Source organism: Dreissena polymorpha, chromosome 8, assembly GCF_020536995.1.
Source record: "Dreissena polymorpha isolate Duluth1 chromosome 8, UMN_Dpol_1.0, whole genome shotgun sequence".
Taxonomy (NCBI): domain Eukaryota; kingdom Metazoa; phylum Mollusca; class Bivalvia; order Myida; family Dreissenidae; genus Dreissena; species Dreissena polymorpha.
The window spans coordinates 58,443,700-58,461,776 of NC_068362.1; the positions used below are offsets into that span (position 1 = coordinate 58,443,700).

Sequence of the window (18,077 nt, forward strand, 5' to 3'; positions counted from 1 at the left end):
GGACCTCATGTCTGGTAAGATTTGTGTGTCTTTTGCATGGGTTGACCCAAGGCCATCCATTAACCTTATAAAAAAATAAGTTTTAACTGATTAACTGATTAAATTAATACTCCTGATTGGGAGCTCAATTTTATTCAACTTATTCAATAAATTCTATATGAAAAAGACAATTTCTGGGTGTATCCTTTATTTTTACATAAACTTAGTATCTTGTTTAATTAATCAAACCAGGACTGGTCTGCTATTAAGTTTTTGTTGCATTCTATGGTTCCAAATATTCAATTTCAGACTATATTAAAGCGGGTATATACGATTTTGTCAAATATTTATGAATTTATATAAAATGTGTAAAAATTTATTATATATATATTTCAATATAAATTAAAATAAAAGTTTAGAAGAACATGTGTCAAAAAATGCGAAATAAGCCAGATAATTAATTCTGAAATTGAAAACGGCTGTACAGCCGAATTCGCCAGCATGTATACCATACATGTACGATGTGAATCTAAACTTAGTTTAACGGTTTATTTGAATTCCCGCAACGATATCTATTCATACGACACACGAACACTAACTCCGATCCTAATACAAAGACGAATGCTTCGGTTATTGTAGGAAAATATGTACGTCACAATCGGCTTGGGGCGCTAATTTGTCTTTGCTGCATTTTATGAAATTCGGCTTTAATGTATAATTTTTCTTTCCCATTTTATGTTATTGTAACATATTTTATCAGTATATTACAATTAAACACATATAAAAAATCGTATATACCCGCTTTAAAATCTCACTGTGTGCTTTCCGCAGGGCTGCAACATGTACCCGAAATATCCGATGATATCGGATCAAACTTCAGATTCACAGGTACGGATCCAGCCCTGGAAATTTCAGTTGCGAATAATTATTTTCGTAGTTTGTAACCTAGCGCTGTTTTCACGAGTATTTTTTTGCACAGACTAATAAGCTCCGAAGGCAAAACTAATTCGAAATCATAGAGGATTTGCACATTACAAATGCAATTCCTAAAGGCAATATTAAAAGTAAGTTTTCAATCCTTATTGTCTTTCTGAGTTGTATTAAAAACAACGGTTAAGTGGATCCAGTGTGGGTTGGAATGTTATTCAGGTAAATTTTGCCAAGTTTCGCGACCTTTCAAATTGTGTTCCTGCATCATGTAAGGTCTTGAAAGCATCTTTCGCCATATACTAAGTTAAAGCTATCTTGTGCTATCTTGTGATGCAAGGAACCTCAGTGTCCAGTGAGAGAATCTTCTCCACAGCAGCAGACCTCGTCAGTGCTCATAGGGCTTGCCTTGTTTTCTGAAAAAAAACATCAATCTGTATGAACAGTGAAAAGTGTATGTTAACGAGCAAACTATTAAGTGAATAAGTGTTAAGGTTTCGTTTTATTTTGACATTGCTTCAATGTTAAACGAGAACTTTATGTTTTTTGTTAATAAATGTTGAATGTTTTGTAGTCAAATTATACTCCAAAAACATTGTTTTCTTTAATTTATACGGAAAATTCTCATGTTCTCTTATTTGAGGAATCAGGATCCTAAAATCTGTAAGAAACCATTTTTGGATTCGGATTTGGATCCAAACAATTTATTTAGATTTGTTGCAGCCCTAGCTTTCTGTATTAAAGAGGTGCAATCCTTTCAAAAATCAAAATGAACAAAAAACTTGTAAATACTGAAATCAAGTTTTCCAGACTGTTAAATTTTGCTGGTAAAAATGCACTAGTAATTACGACATTTTCATAAAAAAATGCAATCATAATTATGAATGTATCAAATGATCTCTTGGTAGCAGTGAATAAGCATGTTCAGACAGTGAGGAGGTTATAGTAACAGCAACCATATAAGATAAGTTGTCAGTGTCTTTTTATCGCAAGTAAATACACTTCAACACTGTTATTTTGAAAACCGATTATCCGAAGTCACCGTTATTTCTAAGTATTTTTGGGTACCGATATTGGTTCTTCTTTGTTTAATGTAAAATTTCATTGTTAATCCGAACTTTGTTAAACCGAAGAAATCGTTAATTCGAAGTGATTCAGTCGGTCCCAACACTATAATTCGCACCTTATTAACAATCTTTAATCTGAAGTCAAAACAGCAAAATACTGAGCGTAATTTCACACCTTTGTCGTGGCTCGTCAAAAGCCGATAATTACACCTTTGTCGTCTGTGCGAACGCCGGTGTTCAGAGAGACATCGCGTATTAGTTAAAAAAAATATTAATTAATTTCCGAAAATGTATAAATATGTATGTATGTCTGATAATTTGTGCTATTCATTATATTTTATATGTTCTGTAATAAGACAAAAATAAAAACAAGAAAAATAATCGTTTTATTCCTCCGTTTGTTACAAGTGGAAATCTATTGCTATCTGACTAGTTTACGCTTTTCAGTAAGCGTGTAACCGAACCATGTGAATTCCACAACGTTTCATTTTTTACAGAATCAAAGAAGTCTTCTGTCAAATGTTTATTTCGAATTATCGTTAATCCGAATTTTTTTTAATGGTCCCGACGACTTCAAAATAACGGTGTTGAAGTATATAGATATATAGAAGATATGTTTGAGTATAAAATAACTAAGGATGTGTTGGTAATGCTTGGACCCGTGACCTGATAGTTATCCAACAATTTAAGACAAACTGTACCAAGAATTGATTATAATAACGTACCTTGTTAGAGTCTGTTGCTGTTCTATGCCTGGTATACTTGTACTGTTCGTTCCCTGGTCTTCTAATCGTGCATCTAAAATATAATCAGAATTTTTGACAGAGCATTGGTTACAGCATTGCAATGGTATAAAAGTAAAAATCATGTTTAATTTTGGACACCAGATATTGTTTAATTGGGGACACCCAACGTTAAAGCCCTTTAAATCGCAGTTCTATCAACCATTTCGATAATTTTAGGAAAAAAATGCAATACCATCTATGACTTCAGTCTGTACATTTGTTGTGGTCAAACAGCTGTTACTATCAGTTCCATGTAACTGAAAAAATGTTGAATAACTACAAATGCATCAAAAACATATAACTATACAGTACAGTGGGGAAAACAAGCTCCCTCCGCAGCAGACTTCCCGAAACTCCGTCGGACCTACGGACATGTCCGACACAAACAATAAAGGGCCGATCAAAATTCTTAAATCGTCGGCCAAAAATGTCTGACACAGATAATTTCGGGTTTTCCCAAGAAATTAAAAGTATTTATAGCACATCGGCGAAATACGGCAGAATACGCACTTTGCCGATTTTGTAAAAGACGAGATTTTGTGAAATTCAAATGTATATGTCTGTCAGTTAACCTGCTGTTGATTGGTTCAAAGTTGTATTGTCAAAAATCGGAAATAATCTGTCAATGCTCGGTGACAAATGTTCTAGAAATACATTGGGTTCCCTGCTTATTGTCGACGAGTAAATAAATGCATGCTTCAAGCCAGGATAGGTACATTTGACCATCATTCGATCGACTTTTAGTTTAAACAAAAGTGAAAATAAAACAAAGCAACAGCTTGCAGTTATCAACGATATCGAGTAACAAGCACGGAGTTTAAAGGGGATTTATAACCAGGTGATTTAGTTTTCGTTTTTCTTCTTTTGAATTTAGTAAATTTGAAGTAAATAAGTAAGTATACATAATGTAGAAGTTTTTGAATGTCGCAAAGCCTGAAAATCCAAAATGGGTTGCAGATGCAAACGCCCATGAGCTAGTGGAAATAATACGAGGATAAGCGCCCCCTCGTAAATTCGTTGAGTCTTGGAAGACAGGCAGACCATGAATTTAAACATATTACTTTGTCACTCATAACAATGTGATTAACTTAAGAATAAACGGATGATATCGTTTCTTTCCAGAGCAATTACCCTCAAGGAGCCCGAGCCTGGACACTCACAGACAGTGAAGATGTCATTAAGCTTTTAAATCGATAAGTAGCTGAAATAATTCGCGTTCAGAATAAATCTGAACGCTGAAACTCCGGTCTGTAAAAACCATAACGAAAAATAAATACAGTATTATTATGGGAATAACAGTATTTACAAGTGTATATATCTGAAATCTACCTGTTGTTTGACAAATATTAACTTAGATCACAAAAATTACCTGTAAAACATTTAAAATCATAGACATGGAGCGATCATTTTCTCAAAGGCAGCCATTCTGTTCTGTTCTGTTCTGTGTTCTTCTTGAACCCCCTTTGTAGAGGAACCAAACAATCGTTTGTAGACAGTGAATAATCCTCCACCGAATATAAACACTATATTACACGTTCACACTATTCACTCCTTAAATCACACACCTTTCACTAGAATATAAGTCTATCCACTAATCGCGAATACATGCGACTTAGAACTGTACGCGCGATTTTTCATTAGTTGTTAAAATATTAAATGAGATAAAAATAAAAATAAATCATTAAATGAATTTACGGAAGGCCGGAGAGTGCTTCTGTACATACATTAGAATTGTATTGCCTTGAATAAAAATACCCAATAAACACTATTGCCAGTTTAATTAAGAATTATGCCCTTCTTTAGTTTGTTTTTTGTGTTTGTTTGGTACGGGGTGGTCGCTGGCTTGCATTGGTCACCAAGAGCAACTGACGTGTCCTGTCCAGACCGTACAACAACCGTCCACAATGCTTCTCAAACTCGTGAAATTCTGAAGACAAATGGGTTTTCAGGAAAGTCTTTAAAGTTGGCCAACTGTTGATGAGTATGTAGAGCTGTTCGTCTACGGGTAAAGTATTAAATGAAGTCTCTGTTATCGCCCCCCACTGTCGTTCTATGTCTACCATAATTGACTGTCTAACACTATGTAGGGCACTACACTTGAGCACAAAATGTTCTGCGGTTTCGTTCTCTTCACCACACATCTGACATGTTGGGTTTATGTCATACTGGTTAAAGTTCTTACGTTTTGTTTGGAGCATGTAAGTCCCTGTGAGTAACCGTACCTTTGTTTTTAACCGTTCTGACTCTCTGGCCGTATATTCCAATGAGAGCAAAGGGAGAATCTTACCAGGCACATACTTATCTTGTCTCAGGAAAAACAATGTAGAATATAAGGGTGTTAAACTGTCTATTTGATCACTCCAGTAGCTATGAACCGCCTTGAGTACACGTGTCTTCCATTTTCCCTTCTTGGGTGTGTTGTCAGCTAAGTCAGCAACAGTCCCCAACTCGTACTTCCACATTATATGCTGAACTTGTATGAACCAGGATGAGCTGTCAACTGATTTAAAGCTAATCTGACGTTCAAGTAGCGCCCACTCAATACTGTTTCTATCTTGCGAGCATATAGTATGTAAGAAGGTCAGTGCCTGTATGTGAATTTGTGCTTCGATCGGTAAAAGTCCGGATAGAAGATATACTGCCGCATTGGCTGTGTTGTCTGGTAGTCTAAGAATTTCTTTAACAAACTTTCTTTGGAATGCTTCGAGACAGTTTATAATGCGTTCAGGAGGTAATAACAGTTCCAATCCATATAAAAGCACGGGAAGAACATAAGATTTGTAAAGATGAATAATGGACAGTACATTTAGTCCCGCTTGCCCTTTGTAACCACTACCGAATATACTATATGCTTTCCTTCTTGCTTTTTTTAAATTTTCATCCACATTAACTTTTTGGTTGTTCAGCATAGAGTCAGTTCGTATAATACCGAGATGTATAGCTCTTTGCACAGATGGAATTTCGTCATTGTTCATGAAGAGGGGAGTAGACACGCCCTTTTTACGTTGGTGACTAACATGGATATGCACGCTCTTGGTAGGCTGTAACAGGTATCGCTCCATATTGGCGAATTCTGCTGAAATGTTTAACAGTTCCTGCGCTTCATTGGCCGTTTCGGCACATAAGCATATATCGTCCGCACAAGCACTGGCCGAACAGTTGACGTCACCAATAGTGGATCCCACCCTGGCTTCTTGTAGGCGATCAAGCAGCGGGTTAACGTAGACCTTGTATAGGTCGGTGCTCAGTACTCCACCCTGCCTAACGCCCTGCTGAACACTGAACTCAGCCGAGACACGCCCCTTCCACTTAACTGCACTAGTGGAGTCCCTATGGAAGCTATCTATTAGGGACCAATGTTTGTCGTATACTCCAATGTGACCCAGTCGTCGCATAAGGTGTTTGTGGTCTACTACATCAAACGCAGATCTCGCGTCCAGAAAAATCAAATGCATTTCGGATCTATTGTCATGACATTCACGATACAGTTCTTCTACTATAAAAGCTGAATTTAGTGGTGAAGAGTTCTTAGTAAAGCCCCGTTGGAATATATTCTGGCTGCTCTTTATGTTTGGTGCTATCCTATCACGCAGTATTGCTTCAATGACCTTGCCAATCACCGGTAGAATTGTTATGCCTCTATAGTTCCCTGAAACATTGGGTTCACCTTTGTTTTTGAAAATGGGAGTCACCACACCTCTCTTCAAAGCCGCAGGAAACAGTCCACTAGCAAATACATGGGATACAACCTTTAAAAGATACTCAAAGGTGCTGTCTTCACAGTTCAATAAATGTTCGACTGACATGTTGTAAACATCAGGCGCTTTACCAGTATTCAGACTTTTAACTGCTTTTTCAAGTTCAATTTTAGTTACAGGTTGGACGTATTGATTGCGGTTCATATTCACAGTCAGTTCGTATTCAATATTGACGATTTCATCATATACATTGTCGAAAAGTTCATTGGCAGCCTGTTGCCCAAGAGCTTCAAAATGATCATGAAAACCACATAAAATTTTATCTTCTTGGTACCGTTGGTTACCTACGTATAAATCAGTAATAAACCTGCCCTGCTTGTTACGTTGGCTGTTCACTAGCTTATGAAATGTTCTAGAGTCATATTTCCTGCTTTCAATTATCTTCTGTTTTAGTTCATAGTCTTTTTTCGCAATTGCCTGCCTAACACTGGATCGTAGTGCCCTCTTAGCCAAGTTCTTTTCAGTTAATAAACTACTCTCTCCACGCGGTCTACCCGCCCGCTTCCAAGCTTTGTATGCATTTTTCATGTTCATGACATTGTCTCTAATTTCTGGGTTCCACACCTTTAATTTAGGTTTAGAATTAAACGGTTTCCTTCTACTGGCAAGATTTGACGCAGATTCACTCATAAGCTCACAGAAATCTTTAACAACCTCCTCGACATTATCATCATCAATTTCAGTTTCTAGGGTTGCGAGACCGTCCTTGACCCTAATGGAATATACGTGTTTATCAATAGTTCTCCAGTTCACCCTAGTGCTTATTACGCTCTCTTCTGGCTTTATATTTAAAGTAAAATTACACAAAAGTTCAACCTTTATAGGATAGTGATCCGATGTATTTGTCCGCAGGTCATTAAGTACGACCTTTCTTGAAGTGATTAGCACTGATGGCACGTTGTACAGAAAAAAGTCTATCTCGGTGCACTCATTGCCTCGAGGGTCAAGGTATGTTTCCCCGGAATTCTCAAATTTAAGATCAAAGTCATTTACCAGTTCTTTCAAGTAATTAAGTCTTCTAGATCCATGAGCCCCTCCAAGATTTTCGTTAAAGTCGCCGCCCAAAAGGATATAATTGTCAGTGTTATATTTTAAAATGATTTCCCTTATCTGGTCCACACAATCGCAAAACTCGGTCACATTACCGCTCAACCCTCGACAGGGCATGTATACAGACACTATGACTAATCCCTTATTGTCCTTGAAGTTAGAAAGTTGCAGGCATTGAATTCTGTTTCCTCCGTCGTCAAGCACGGTCACTTTTGGATCAAGTTCTTTCTTCCATAAAACCCCTACCCCGCCAAAACCTCGCGGAAGCTGTGTAGGCAATAATGGGTCATTGTAATCTGTACCTTTTCCAACAGAGTTTATGTTTTCGTGAACTTCACTTAAGAGATCAGTTTGAGACTGAAATAGCCAATGTTCTTGCACAAGTATAATATCGTTACACTTAAAAATGTCCGCTATGGCGAGTGTACTAGTCACAATGTTCTTACAATTAAAAGAAACTATCCCTAACGTTTTTGGAGACTCGCTACTAGGTTCAAAACTAACACTCGATTCCGACCGTTGCGCTATCTGGGAATGTTCCGATGTTTGACGTGGTACAAAAAAGGATGCTGATCAGGAAAGCTCCTTACACTAGTGCCCGCCGGTAGATACATCAACGGTTGACCATGGACATGTCCAGGCACTACTGACACACGTTCGCTATCACTGTCTATACTGTTGCGGTTCGGTACACTCTCTACTCTGTCGCTGTAGTGCATTGCTGTAGAAACCACACTTGTCGTTGACAACGTAACAGGGGGACAGCTGTGAATGTTCGTAAGGACCGGCGCAGCGCAAACACTGGCGGCGGCTGTCGAAACCACCCTAGTCGTTGACCGTGTTACAGGGGGAACGCTGGTAATGTTCGTTATGTCTGGCATATCACAAACACTGGCGGCTGTCGAAACCACACTAGTCGTTGACCGAGTTACAGGGGGAACGCTGCTAATGATCATAAGGTCCGGCGTAGCACAAACACTGGCGGCGGCTGTCGAAACCACACTAGTCGATGACCTTGTTACAGGGGGAACGCTGTTAATGTTCGTTAGGTCCAGCATATCACAAACGCTGGCGGCTGTCGAAACCACACTAGTCGTTGACCGAGTTACAGGGGGAACGCTGCTAATGATCGTAAGGTCCGGCGTAGCACAAACTCTGGCGGCGGCTGTCGAGACCACACTAGTCGTTGACAGGGTTACAGGGGGAACGCTGTGAATGTTCGTAAGGACCGGCTTAGCACAAACACTGACGCCGGCTGTATGCACACCTATATCACTCGCGGCTTCTAGTACACGATTGCTTGAAACAATATGGCTCTTATTGTGCCGAACAGGGATATTCTCGCACTCAGTATCATGCAAAAAATTGTCTTTAAATATAAACTGCTCAAGTTCATTTTCTATTTTGTCAAAAACAAAGTTAGTTAGTCTGTCTTGTAATTTAGTCAATCTAGCCTGTATCGTGCTATTAAAGCCAGTCTGCACTTTTTCTCGCGAAGACTCGTTAGGAATTGGATCGGCATCATGCCGCTTATCATTAACACATTCTCCCGCCTCAAGACGTTCAAGTCTCTTAGCAACCGTTTGCAGTGTAATTTGTAATTCTTCATTACGGGCTTCTAAACGTTTACAATAGGATTCTAATTTATTAAGGTCTTTAAGTTTTTCTTGGTTTTTAAGCTGGAGTATCTTAACCTCTTCTTCCTTTTTCTTTACTTTCAATTCACGTTCTCGTATATCACTCAACTTAGTTAAACAAGAACATTCTGCGCTGCTAACTTCAACACTCTGCACTAGCTTCTGCCTGGAGGTATCGTTACTACTTTTGCGCGACTCGACACTTGCAGCACTAACAGTAGTGATTATCTCTGACTCTTGTAACTGACCACTGTCCATTTCATCGTGTAAGATATCGAGAGCCACCGTGCTCTCTGTTGCCTTGGTTACCTTTGGAATTTGTAAGCGCAAATTAGAGTCTGATTTAGATTTTGACATAAGTTTAGGTTGGTTCTTTTTGTCAATATGCGATGCAACACAGTATGTTTTTAAAGACGTTTGCTCATCAAGGCTAACACCAGTTTGTTCGCATTCATTTAACGTTTTAGACGGTGTACTTGTGTCAGAAGTTTTACAAAATCTACAGCAAAACGACTCGTCGTGAGACGAAGCCAATTGTTCAATTTCATCTTTTTTAAGCTTTTGGCAATGATAATGGATCCAATGAGAACCTTTGGTACACAGCACACTATTTGTTTTGCATGCACGGTTACAACCTGGGCATTTATCAGAGTCTTCTCTACAGTTATTGATGGTTATCGCTGCACCAGCTGCAGACAGAGCATTTGTACTTTGTTTTGAAAGAAATTCGGTCAACTTTTCAACCAGCAGGTCATTAAACACTTTCAAATCTATATTGTTGCTTACGCACAGAAAGTCTACAATAGCATTTATATTTGGCATATCGTCTTCTAGAAATTCCATACAGTTTTTACCATTAAGGAGAAATCTACTTGTGGTTACATAAATGTTGAGCGTATACCTGACACCATCGGCTTTAATGACTCTATAGACCCTTTTGGTTCGATTGACTCCAGTATTGTCAAATGTGTCTGTGACTTTCACGTTACAATTTTGCTCAGACAGTTTATTAAAGTACTGAGAGAGTGCAATATCAATTAATTCAAACAGCACTGCGTCGGTTGAGAAGACTATATTGCCTTCACTGAGTTCGTAAGATACGACATGAGCTCTTTGAGCGGCCTCAAGTTTGTTCCTTAGCAATTTGTCGATGTTCAGGGCATAGTTTTCAAACTTCTGTGTTTCTGCTTTCGGCAGAGGTTTCCTATTTCGAACTTCCAAGGCCATGCTTACCATACGACCACCCCTCACGTACCAATAATATGAATTAATCAAAGGATAACCAGTGATATTTTCAAGCTGGCTCTCACGACCTGCTATCAAGTGCAACAATGTTGCAATTAGAAAAAGATACACAATCATTAAGATAGCTTAAGAAGGGACAACAACAGTTTGCCTACAATAACCCATAGGGACGACAGTAAAGCTACTTGAAAAGTCGTAAGTGTCTAAATTTGAGGACACTAAACAGTGTTATTTCCGCACCAGCACTCACGGCCTGTGACCACGTGCAATCGGTAAAAGTTACAAAATCATAAAAGCAGTTTAAAAAACAACAAATTGTCTACAATAAAACATTGGGGCAGCGATAAAGCATCTTAGAATGTCATAATAGGGTCTGATTTGAGAACCCTAGGCAGTTTTCTTTTTTACACTGGCACTCACAATGCTGCAATCAGTTAAAGTTACAAGACCATTAGGATAGCTTGAAAAAAGAAAACAACAACAATGAATTGCCTTCAATAAAACATAGGGATGATAATGAGGCTACTAAAATGTCATAAAAGGACTAAATTTAGACCCCTAGAAAATTTTCTTTTCACACCGGCACTCGCTACCTGCACCACGTGCAACAAAGTTTTTCACAATAAAAGTTTCAAAGACATAGAATAGCTTGGAAGCTATATACTAAAATGTCATAAGAAGGACTAGATTTAAGGACCATAGACAGTTTTCCTGTTCACAACGGCACTCGCGAACTGCACCACGTGCAACAAAGTTATTCACAATAAAAGTTGCAAAGTCATTAAAAAGCTTAAAAACTACGAATTATCTACAATAAAACATAAGCACGGCACGAAGACTACTAAAATTGTCATAACAGTGTCTATATTTAGGGTAAAAACAGTTTTAGAATGTCCAAAGTAAAAAAAATCCAAGATGGCGGCCAATATCGATTTCCTTTGTCCACGTACACACGCAGTTATTTATCTACACCGAGCACACAAAAATTGGGAATTTGGGCAAATAACAAAAGTCCTGTCTTTCTCTTATAGCTGTTCCTAGTATTGCCGCATCTCCTCCACCCGAATAATAAGTTAAAAATCAGTTAAAAATTTAAAAATCTAAGAGCATAAAAAGTACGTCCTTCCACCACAACACCGCCACCGCAACATCATTTTGGCATTGTTGTTGTTGTTGTTATTTCGTACCATAGCTATTTCGTACCTTTTACTTTTGGGGTATTTTGTTACTGTCGATTCTAATATTTTGAGTTATTATAGTTTTAAATCTTTTTTTGCTTCATCTTCTTACTATTTTCAATTTCATTTCTTACTGTTTTGCGCATATTGCACACTTATTTTTTGTGTTCCAACTCAGTTACAAACATAGTTGAATTTAACCTTAAGTTCAAGGGAGATAACATGAACCCTTTACTATACAAGGATTTATATTGGATGAAACAAACTCGAAATATAAATTATTAACAGGTAAATTTCGATATATTTTGCTCAATAAATACTATTTAGGCAACGTTCTTTCATAATAGTCACAAATATGTGTGTATTTAAATTCAGGAGTGATGCGACCGAAATTCGTGTCGGAACTCTCGCTATTAAAAAGATAGAGTGGACTATTGACGCCAAGAGTCTGCCAAAGCAAAAATCATCAAAAGACTCTAAGGCGGCAATTTATATAACAGTCTGCCAAAGCAAAAATCATCAAAAGACTCTAAGGCGGAGATTTATATTGACTAAATCGATACGATACAGATAGTGATTTTCTTAGTGACTTTAATAATGAGGAAGTGGATGTTAACAAACTTTGTTACTTTACTTTGTTACTCAAAGTTATATGATAAAAAATGAAAATTCTCAATTTTGTTTGAATTTCACGTATGTTCTTTGGTCTGACAGAAAAACCTAAGGTCTGACAGAAAATTCTGACCAGTCAGACCAAATGTCTGATTGAAGGCTGTTGAGTTTCGGGAAGTCTGCGCAGGCATTTGTCTGCTAGAGAGTGATTTCGCGGCGGGGAAGGCGAGGTGTACTCGCTAAAATGCTTGGTGTTTCCCCGAGTTAGCCAATACCCGCGGCATTTATTACTTAAGCCTAGTTGGTAAATGCAGACAATTTCTGTTCTTATCAGGACACCGCCCCGAGACACCGCGGTAGCAGTGTGCTACTGTGCATGCCAAAAAATAAAAACATTTTAATTAAAAATTGTTTAAAAACTGTGTTTATAAAAATAAAGATAATTGTATACAAAATTAATATATGTTTTTATTCACAGGTACGTCTACAATATGAATGAATATACGACACGTTAAGCGTTTTGACAAATTAATATTTAATTCATAACACATATAACACAAGAATAAATGTTCCGTTAAATTTCCAAATGAGAATAATAGTTTGTAATCCTAAACACGCTTCCGATTTTTAATGTTAACACAACGTTTACAAATGCTTCCAATATATGTAGTCATCATGTATATTTCCTGACAAAAGCGCGCAAAAATTATGCTGCAATGTACAAGTTCAAGGTTTATGTGTGGAAAGCGTGCGTTTATTGATTTTTTTATACAAACTTTGTAGCGCAGAGAACACTGAATTCTGTTGATTTCGGTTAAAAGTTTAATTCTTTGGTATTTTTTAACACAATCATATCGCGAATAATTTGATATTTCCTCCAAATTAATTTCAATTCAAAAATGCCGTATCTTAATTGTACCGGTATTTTAGTAGAGTAATTATTGAAACAGTTATTGTACTGTATATTGATTAAAGAGAACATCTGGACGGAACTGGATTAAGTGTTTGGCGTTATGAAAACACGCAAAGCTTGTCTACTGACCTATTGTGTAGACTGCTGTCTGTGGTGTTTTGACAAAAGAGATTAACATTTGGTTCATAATTGACCACTCGCCAGCTGTCAATCAAACTCACGAAATATTCAATAAGATTTCGTTTGTTGCAGCCACATAGTCCGACAAACAAAGACTGTCAAAGTAATGGATAAAGGGTTTTATGAAAACACAACTAAGTGGGCGGCGTGATCTCGTATTTGGGGACTGGTCAATGATAATTACCGGTAATTCATTGATTTGAATGTCATTATTTTATAAACATATGTACTTGTAATGAATGTAATTTTATTATGCCCCCCTTCGAAGAAGAGGGGGTATATTGCTTTGCTCATGTCGGTCTGTCGGTATGTCGGTCGATCGGTCTGTCGGTCGGTCCGTCCACCAGGTGGTTGTCAGACGATGACTCAAAAACGCTTGGGCCTAGGATCATGAAACTTCATAGGTACATTGATCATGACTCGCAGATGACCCCTATCGATTTTGAGGTCACTAGGTCAAAGATCAAGGTCACGGTGACCAGAAATAGTAAAATGTTTTTGAATCATAACTCAAGAACGCATACGCCTAGGATCTTGAAACTTCACGGGTAGATTGATCATAACTCGCAGATGATCCCTATTGATTTTGAGGTCACTAGGTCAAAGGTCAAGGTCACGGTTACCCGAAATAGTAAAATGGTTTACGGATGATAACTCAAGAATGCATACGCCTAGGATCATGAAACTTCATGGGTAGATTGATCATGACTCGCAGATGACCCCTATTGATTTTGAGGTCACTAGGTCAAAGGTCAAGGTCACGGTGACCCGAAATAGTAAAATGGTTTCCAGATGATAACTCAAGAACGCATATGCCTAGGATCATGAAACTTCACAGGTAGATTGATCATGACTCGCAGATGACCCCTATTGATTTTGAGGTCACAAAGTCAAAGGTCAAGGTCACGGTGACCCGAAATAGTAAAATGATTTTCAGATGATAACTCAAGAACACTTTTGCCTAGGATCATGACACTGCATAGGTACATTGATCGTGACTCGCAGATGACGCCTATTGATTTTCAGGTCACTAGGTCAAAGGTCAAGGTCACAGTGACAAAAAACATATTCATGCAATGGCTGCCACTACAACGGACAGCCCATATGGGGGGCATGCATGTTTTACAAACAGCCCTTGTTTGAAAATCAGAAGGTCAAACAAAGTTAAATTGATCGTTATCTTGTCAAACACGGAGTTTCCTCCGCATAGCCCAACGCCGAGGGCTGCCGCATCGGCTTATCAATTTGCCGATCGTTAACCTCGGCAGCACCAAACATGCAAACTCAGCGTAACGCGGGACGTTCTTTATCTCCCTCCGTGGGCGTGTCTGCGGAGTAGCGAGGGAAATTGGGGAAAACGCGTGGACTGTTATACTGTATTAATGAGCTGTTATTGATTAAGGTTGCATTTATACACGGTGCCTATACCACGTGACTTTTTAAGATCTGTGTTGGGAGTTCAGGGGTTGAAGAATCCACTCGACCGCTCGCATATGCGAGTGAAGTTGACGGTCGGACGAGTAAAATTTGTTAAATACTCGACCGACCAGGCGAGTGCTGTTTATCAAGTTGAGAAATATAAATTCAGTTCCAGAACTCCTTCCACATGATACAAATTGCGAACAATTTTTCGAACGAACAAAAAATACGTTAAGTACACAAAGAAACTGCACTTTCGTTTTGACAATGAAAAATGACGTCACAGGCACAGTATAAATAATTCTCAAAATGGGCTGCGCTCTTTTTGTCGTTGTCAGTGCTCTTAGCTAATCGATTAAAAGTAAATAAAACTGTTAAATATATTGGTCATTCCGTGAATTTTAATGTAAATATCAATAAAACAATAATAGATCACTGGTTTATTATTATACTTCTTATATTTAATTAAAAATAAACAGAAAAAAATAATTATTAATAAACAGAATAATTCCAAATTTCGTGATCAGAAGCCTTAGGCAAAATTTACCATATTGTAACCGTTTGTCAATCAAGCGTGTCTTTCAGTAAAAGTTCGTCTGAAATATTAAAATGGAAAAGGGTTCTATTTTAAAATATCTGCAAGGTGGTGGTGACAGGGAACAGAAAGAATTAGAAAGGTCGTCAAAACGAGAAGCGGAAAGAATTGAGAAAAGGAAAGTGGTGCAGAAAACTTAAGGAAAGCAAATATAATCCATCAGATAATGTAGATAATTTGTTTGCAGTTTAGTTTCACTATGTTGAGTAGGTTTAGAAGGTTCTGGTTGATCATAACTATAAATATAGATATCCATTTTATTAATGCAGGGCGAGTAGATTAAAGTGAAGGGCGAGTGGATTTTTGTTGAAATTTTGAGTAGGAGGAAAAAATATAAAGATAAAAACTCTAGAAAGTTTCGTAGGAAAAAAAAATAAAAATAAAAATATGTTTGAAAGTTACTAAAAACAGTTCAAAAATTGGATGCGGCGCTCCCGTTAAACAGAAACAAAAACTTTGGCCTAAGCAAAGAAAACCTTAGGTTCATTGTGTCCATTACTGCAATGCGTTGAAATGTACATACTCCCTCTAGGTCCTCTACTTCATCTTTGTCTTCTTCCTCGCATTTATCATTGGGATCATGCTCTCTGCCTCCATCTGCACCATTCTCAAAAGAGTCTGAAAGCATAGTCAGTGGCTTGTCTTAGATGTGAGATACCACTGAACGTGATCAACACCACAAAAATACCATATGACAGAACTGTGTATAAAGCTCATCATCAAAGTTTACATTACCAAAATATGTAATATTACAATTTATTGTAAATGTATAGTAGTTTGAAAGCCTTAATTATTATTTATTGGGCCATAGTTATAAAGAATCTCTTCTCCTTCATTAATGTCCAAAGCGCCAAAAAGTACAAAGATGGTTGCTGGTTCTCCTCCTTCACTTGATCCTTACAGTTTGGCTTATCAACTGAATCATTGATCAATCGGCAAAATGACCCATCATCCTTAGTGGCGTCAATTCAGGAAGTCAGCATAATATTTAAATAATCACAGCAGCACACAAGGATATCTTTATACAAGCACCGCATAGCCGGTGCAGACCACTCGTCTATTTTTCAAAGTTGCTGAAAGAAAAACAGCCCATAATTCTTTCAAAACTGGCTGTTGTTATAATTGCTTATGTAATATATAACAAGTTGAACTATAAAATAAAGTCTACTACTATAGCGGTGGGACTTCATCATTAGGTGATACCCCATGGGCACATGAACAAGCATGTTTGTATTGCTTAAAGTGGTATCATTTGAATACTTAGGTATTGCAGTCAACGATACATAAAAGCATCTGCAATACCTTGATTTGTTGGTATTTATCTTTATTGACTACCTCTCTACCAATGAAACAAAAACACATGTTTAAGTGTCTAAGTAGAAACACTCTGTTCTAGACTTAGTAGAGTTATACATGAGTATGAACAAATATAGCTCAATAAAAGAAAAAAATATAACAGAAATTTATTTGTCTACTTCTAAAAAAGAGAAGACAACAAAGGCAGATATATAAAATAAATTCCCAAAGAGATATGAAAATCAGTGGGGCACAACTCCCATATTTGTACAAGTTTAGTGTGCATACTCTAGAATTTTTTTTAACCGACAGATAACGCGTTTCAAGCATACCCCAACTTTGTTATTATAAATTATACAAGAGCTGTCCATAAGACAACTTTTCTAAATTTTATAGTAAGTTGGATAGTAACTTAGATGTTGGATTGTGTGAAAAAGGCAATTCCCCACATTGTGATTGTGACAGTATTTGTTGAATAAAATAGTAAATAAATAAATAATAAAACAAAACAAGAGCACCGCCTTGCGGGTGCAGACTGCTCATCTATTTTTCATTTTATGGATGAAGGGACCTATCTAAATACTTCAATCAAAAAGGGGGGGGGGGTTCTCATATACAGTATGTACAATTAACAGATTTGACGTAGTACCTGTTCTGTACACAAGGGGTACTTTGCATATCTTACAAATGGCACTTGATCTATCCAGTACTTCTTGTCCATTTTTCGCTTTCATGTAAATGCAGAAATACTCCCAAACTGGGGAGGACAATCCAGAGGCGTAAATTTTCGCCCCAACATGTTCGCGAAAATCGGTAAATTTATACAATCAAAACCGAATGATCTCGAATAATCTGTTATTTGACTGTCACACGTCCATAAATATCGACTATTATACGTACCTTTTATCTTTTAAACAGAACCAGTCTGTATTAAAAAAACTACTAGTGAAAACAGCGTTAGGTTACATACAACTATGAAAATAAATATTCGGAACCGAAATTTCCAGGGTGGATTCGTACCCGCGAATCTGAAGTTGGATCCAATAATATCGGATATTTTGGGTACCCGTTAAAGCCCTAAAATCCATGTACTAAGATGGGCAGTTCCATGCCTGCGATCGTCTGCAGCAGTAATGCTCTCCTCCTGTTCTTCTACCTTTTGAAAGAAAGTGTCAAACTGTCCCCCTGGTCTACCTTGACCCAGTTCTCTCAAATCGGCTACGAGGCATGTCTCTCCTAAATTACTGGTAGCATGGGGTATATCGCAGACACAACTTTAAGTGGCTGAGCCTGGCGGGCATCATCCGACCTGCCTGACGGCACTGTTGCCGCAAAGTACACAGTACATACACCTCCACTAGGACTGTAAGAAAACAAATCAATAGGACATGATAGTTGAAGATCACTAAAAAACCTATGCTTTTGAGCAGGATTTT

At 37.7% G+C, this 18,077-nt stretch overlaps 1 protein-coding gene across 1 annotated transcript; it reads right to left on the reverse strand.

Moving 5' to 3' along the window:
* Positions 1-788: 788 nt before the first annotated feature.
* LOC127843203 (uncharacterized) lies at positions 789-17,505 on the reverse strand. The gene is made up of 5 exons (XM_052373069.1): positions 17,291-17,505; positions 15,869-15,963; positions 2,952-3,015; positions 2,699-2,771; positions 789-1,322 (listed from the first exon to the last, which is right to left on the reverse strand). The coding sequence occupies exons 1-5, from the start codon at positions 17,373-17,375 to the stop codon at positions 1,295-1,297; spliced, it is 345 nt and encodes a 114-aa protein (XP_052229029.1). The 5' UTR covers positions 17,376-17,505; the 3' UTR covers positions 789-1,294.
* Between the last annotated feature and the right edge of the window lie 572 nt (positions 17,506-18,077).

Bases quoted from the DNA above. Each gene is read 5' to 3' on its own strand.
- LOC127843203 (XM_052373069.1), bottom strand. From the start codon at position 17,375: ATGAAAGCGAAAAATGGACAAGAAGTACTGGATAGATCAAGTGCCATT. The intron at 15,964-17,290 runs GTACTACGTCAA...CTATGCTTTCAG, and splicing joins ACCCCTTGTGTACAGAACAG to ACTCTTTTGAGAATGGTGCA. The intron at 2,772-2,951 runs GTATTGCATTTT...ATTATATTTTAG, and splicing joins ACAGACTGAAGTCATAGATG to ATGCACGATTAGAAGACCAG.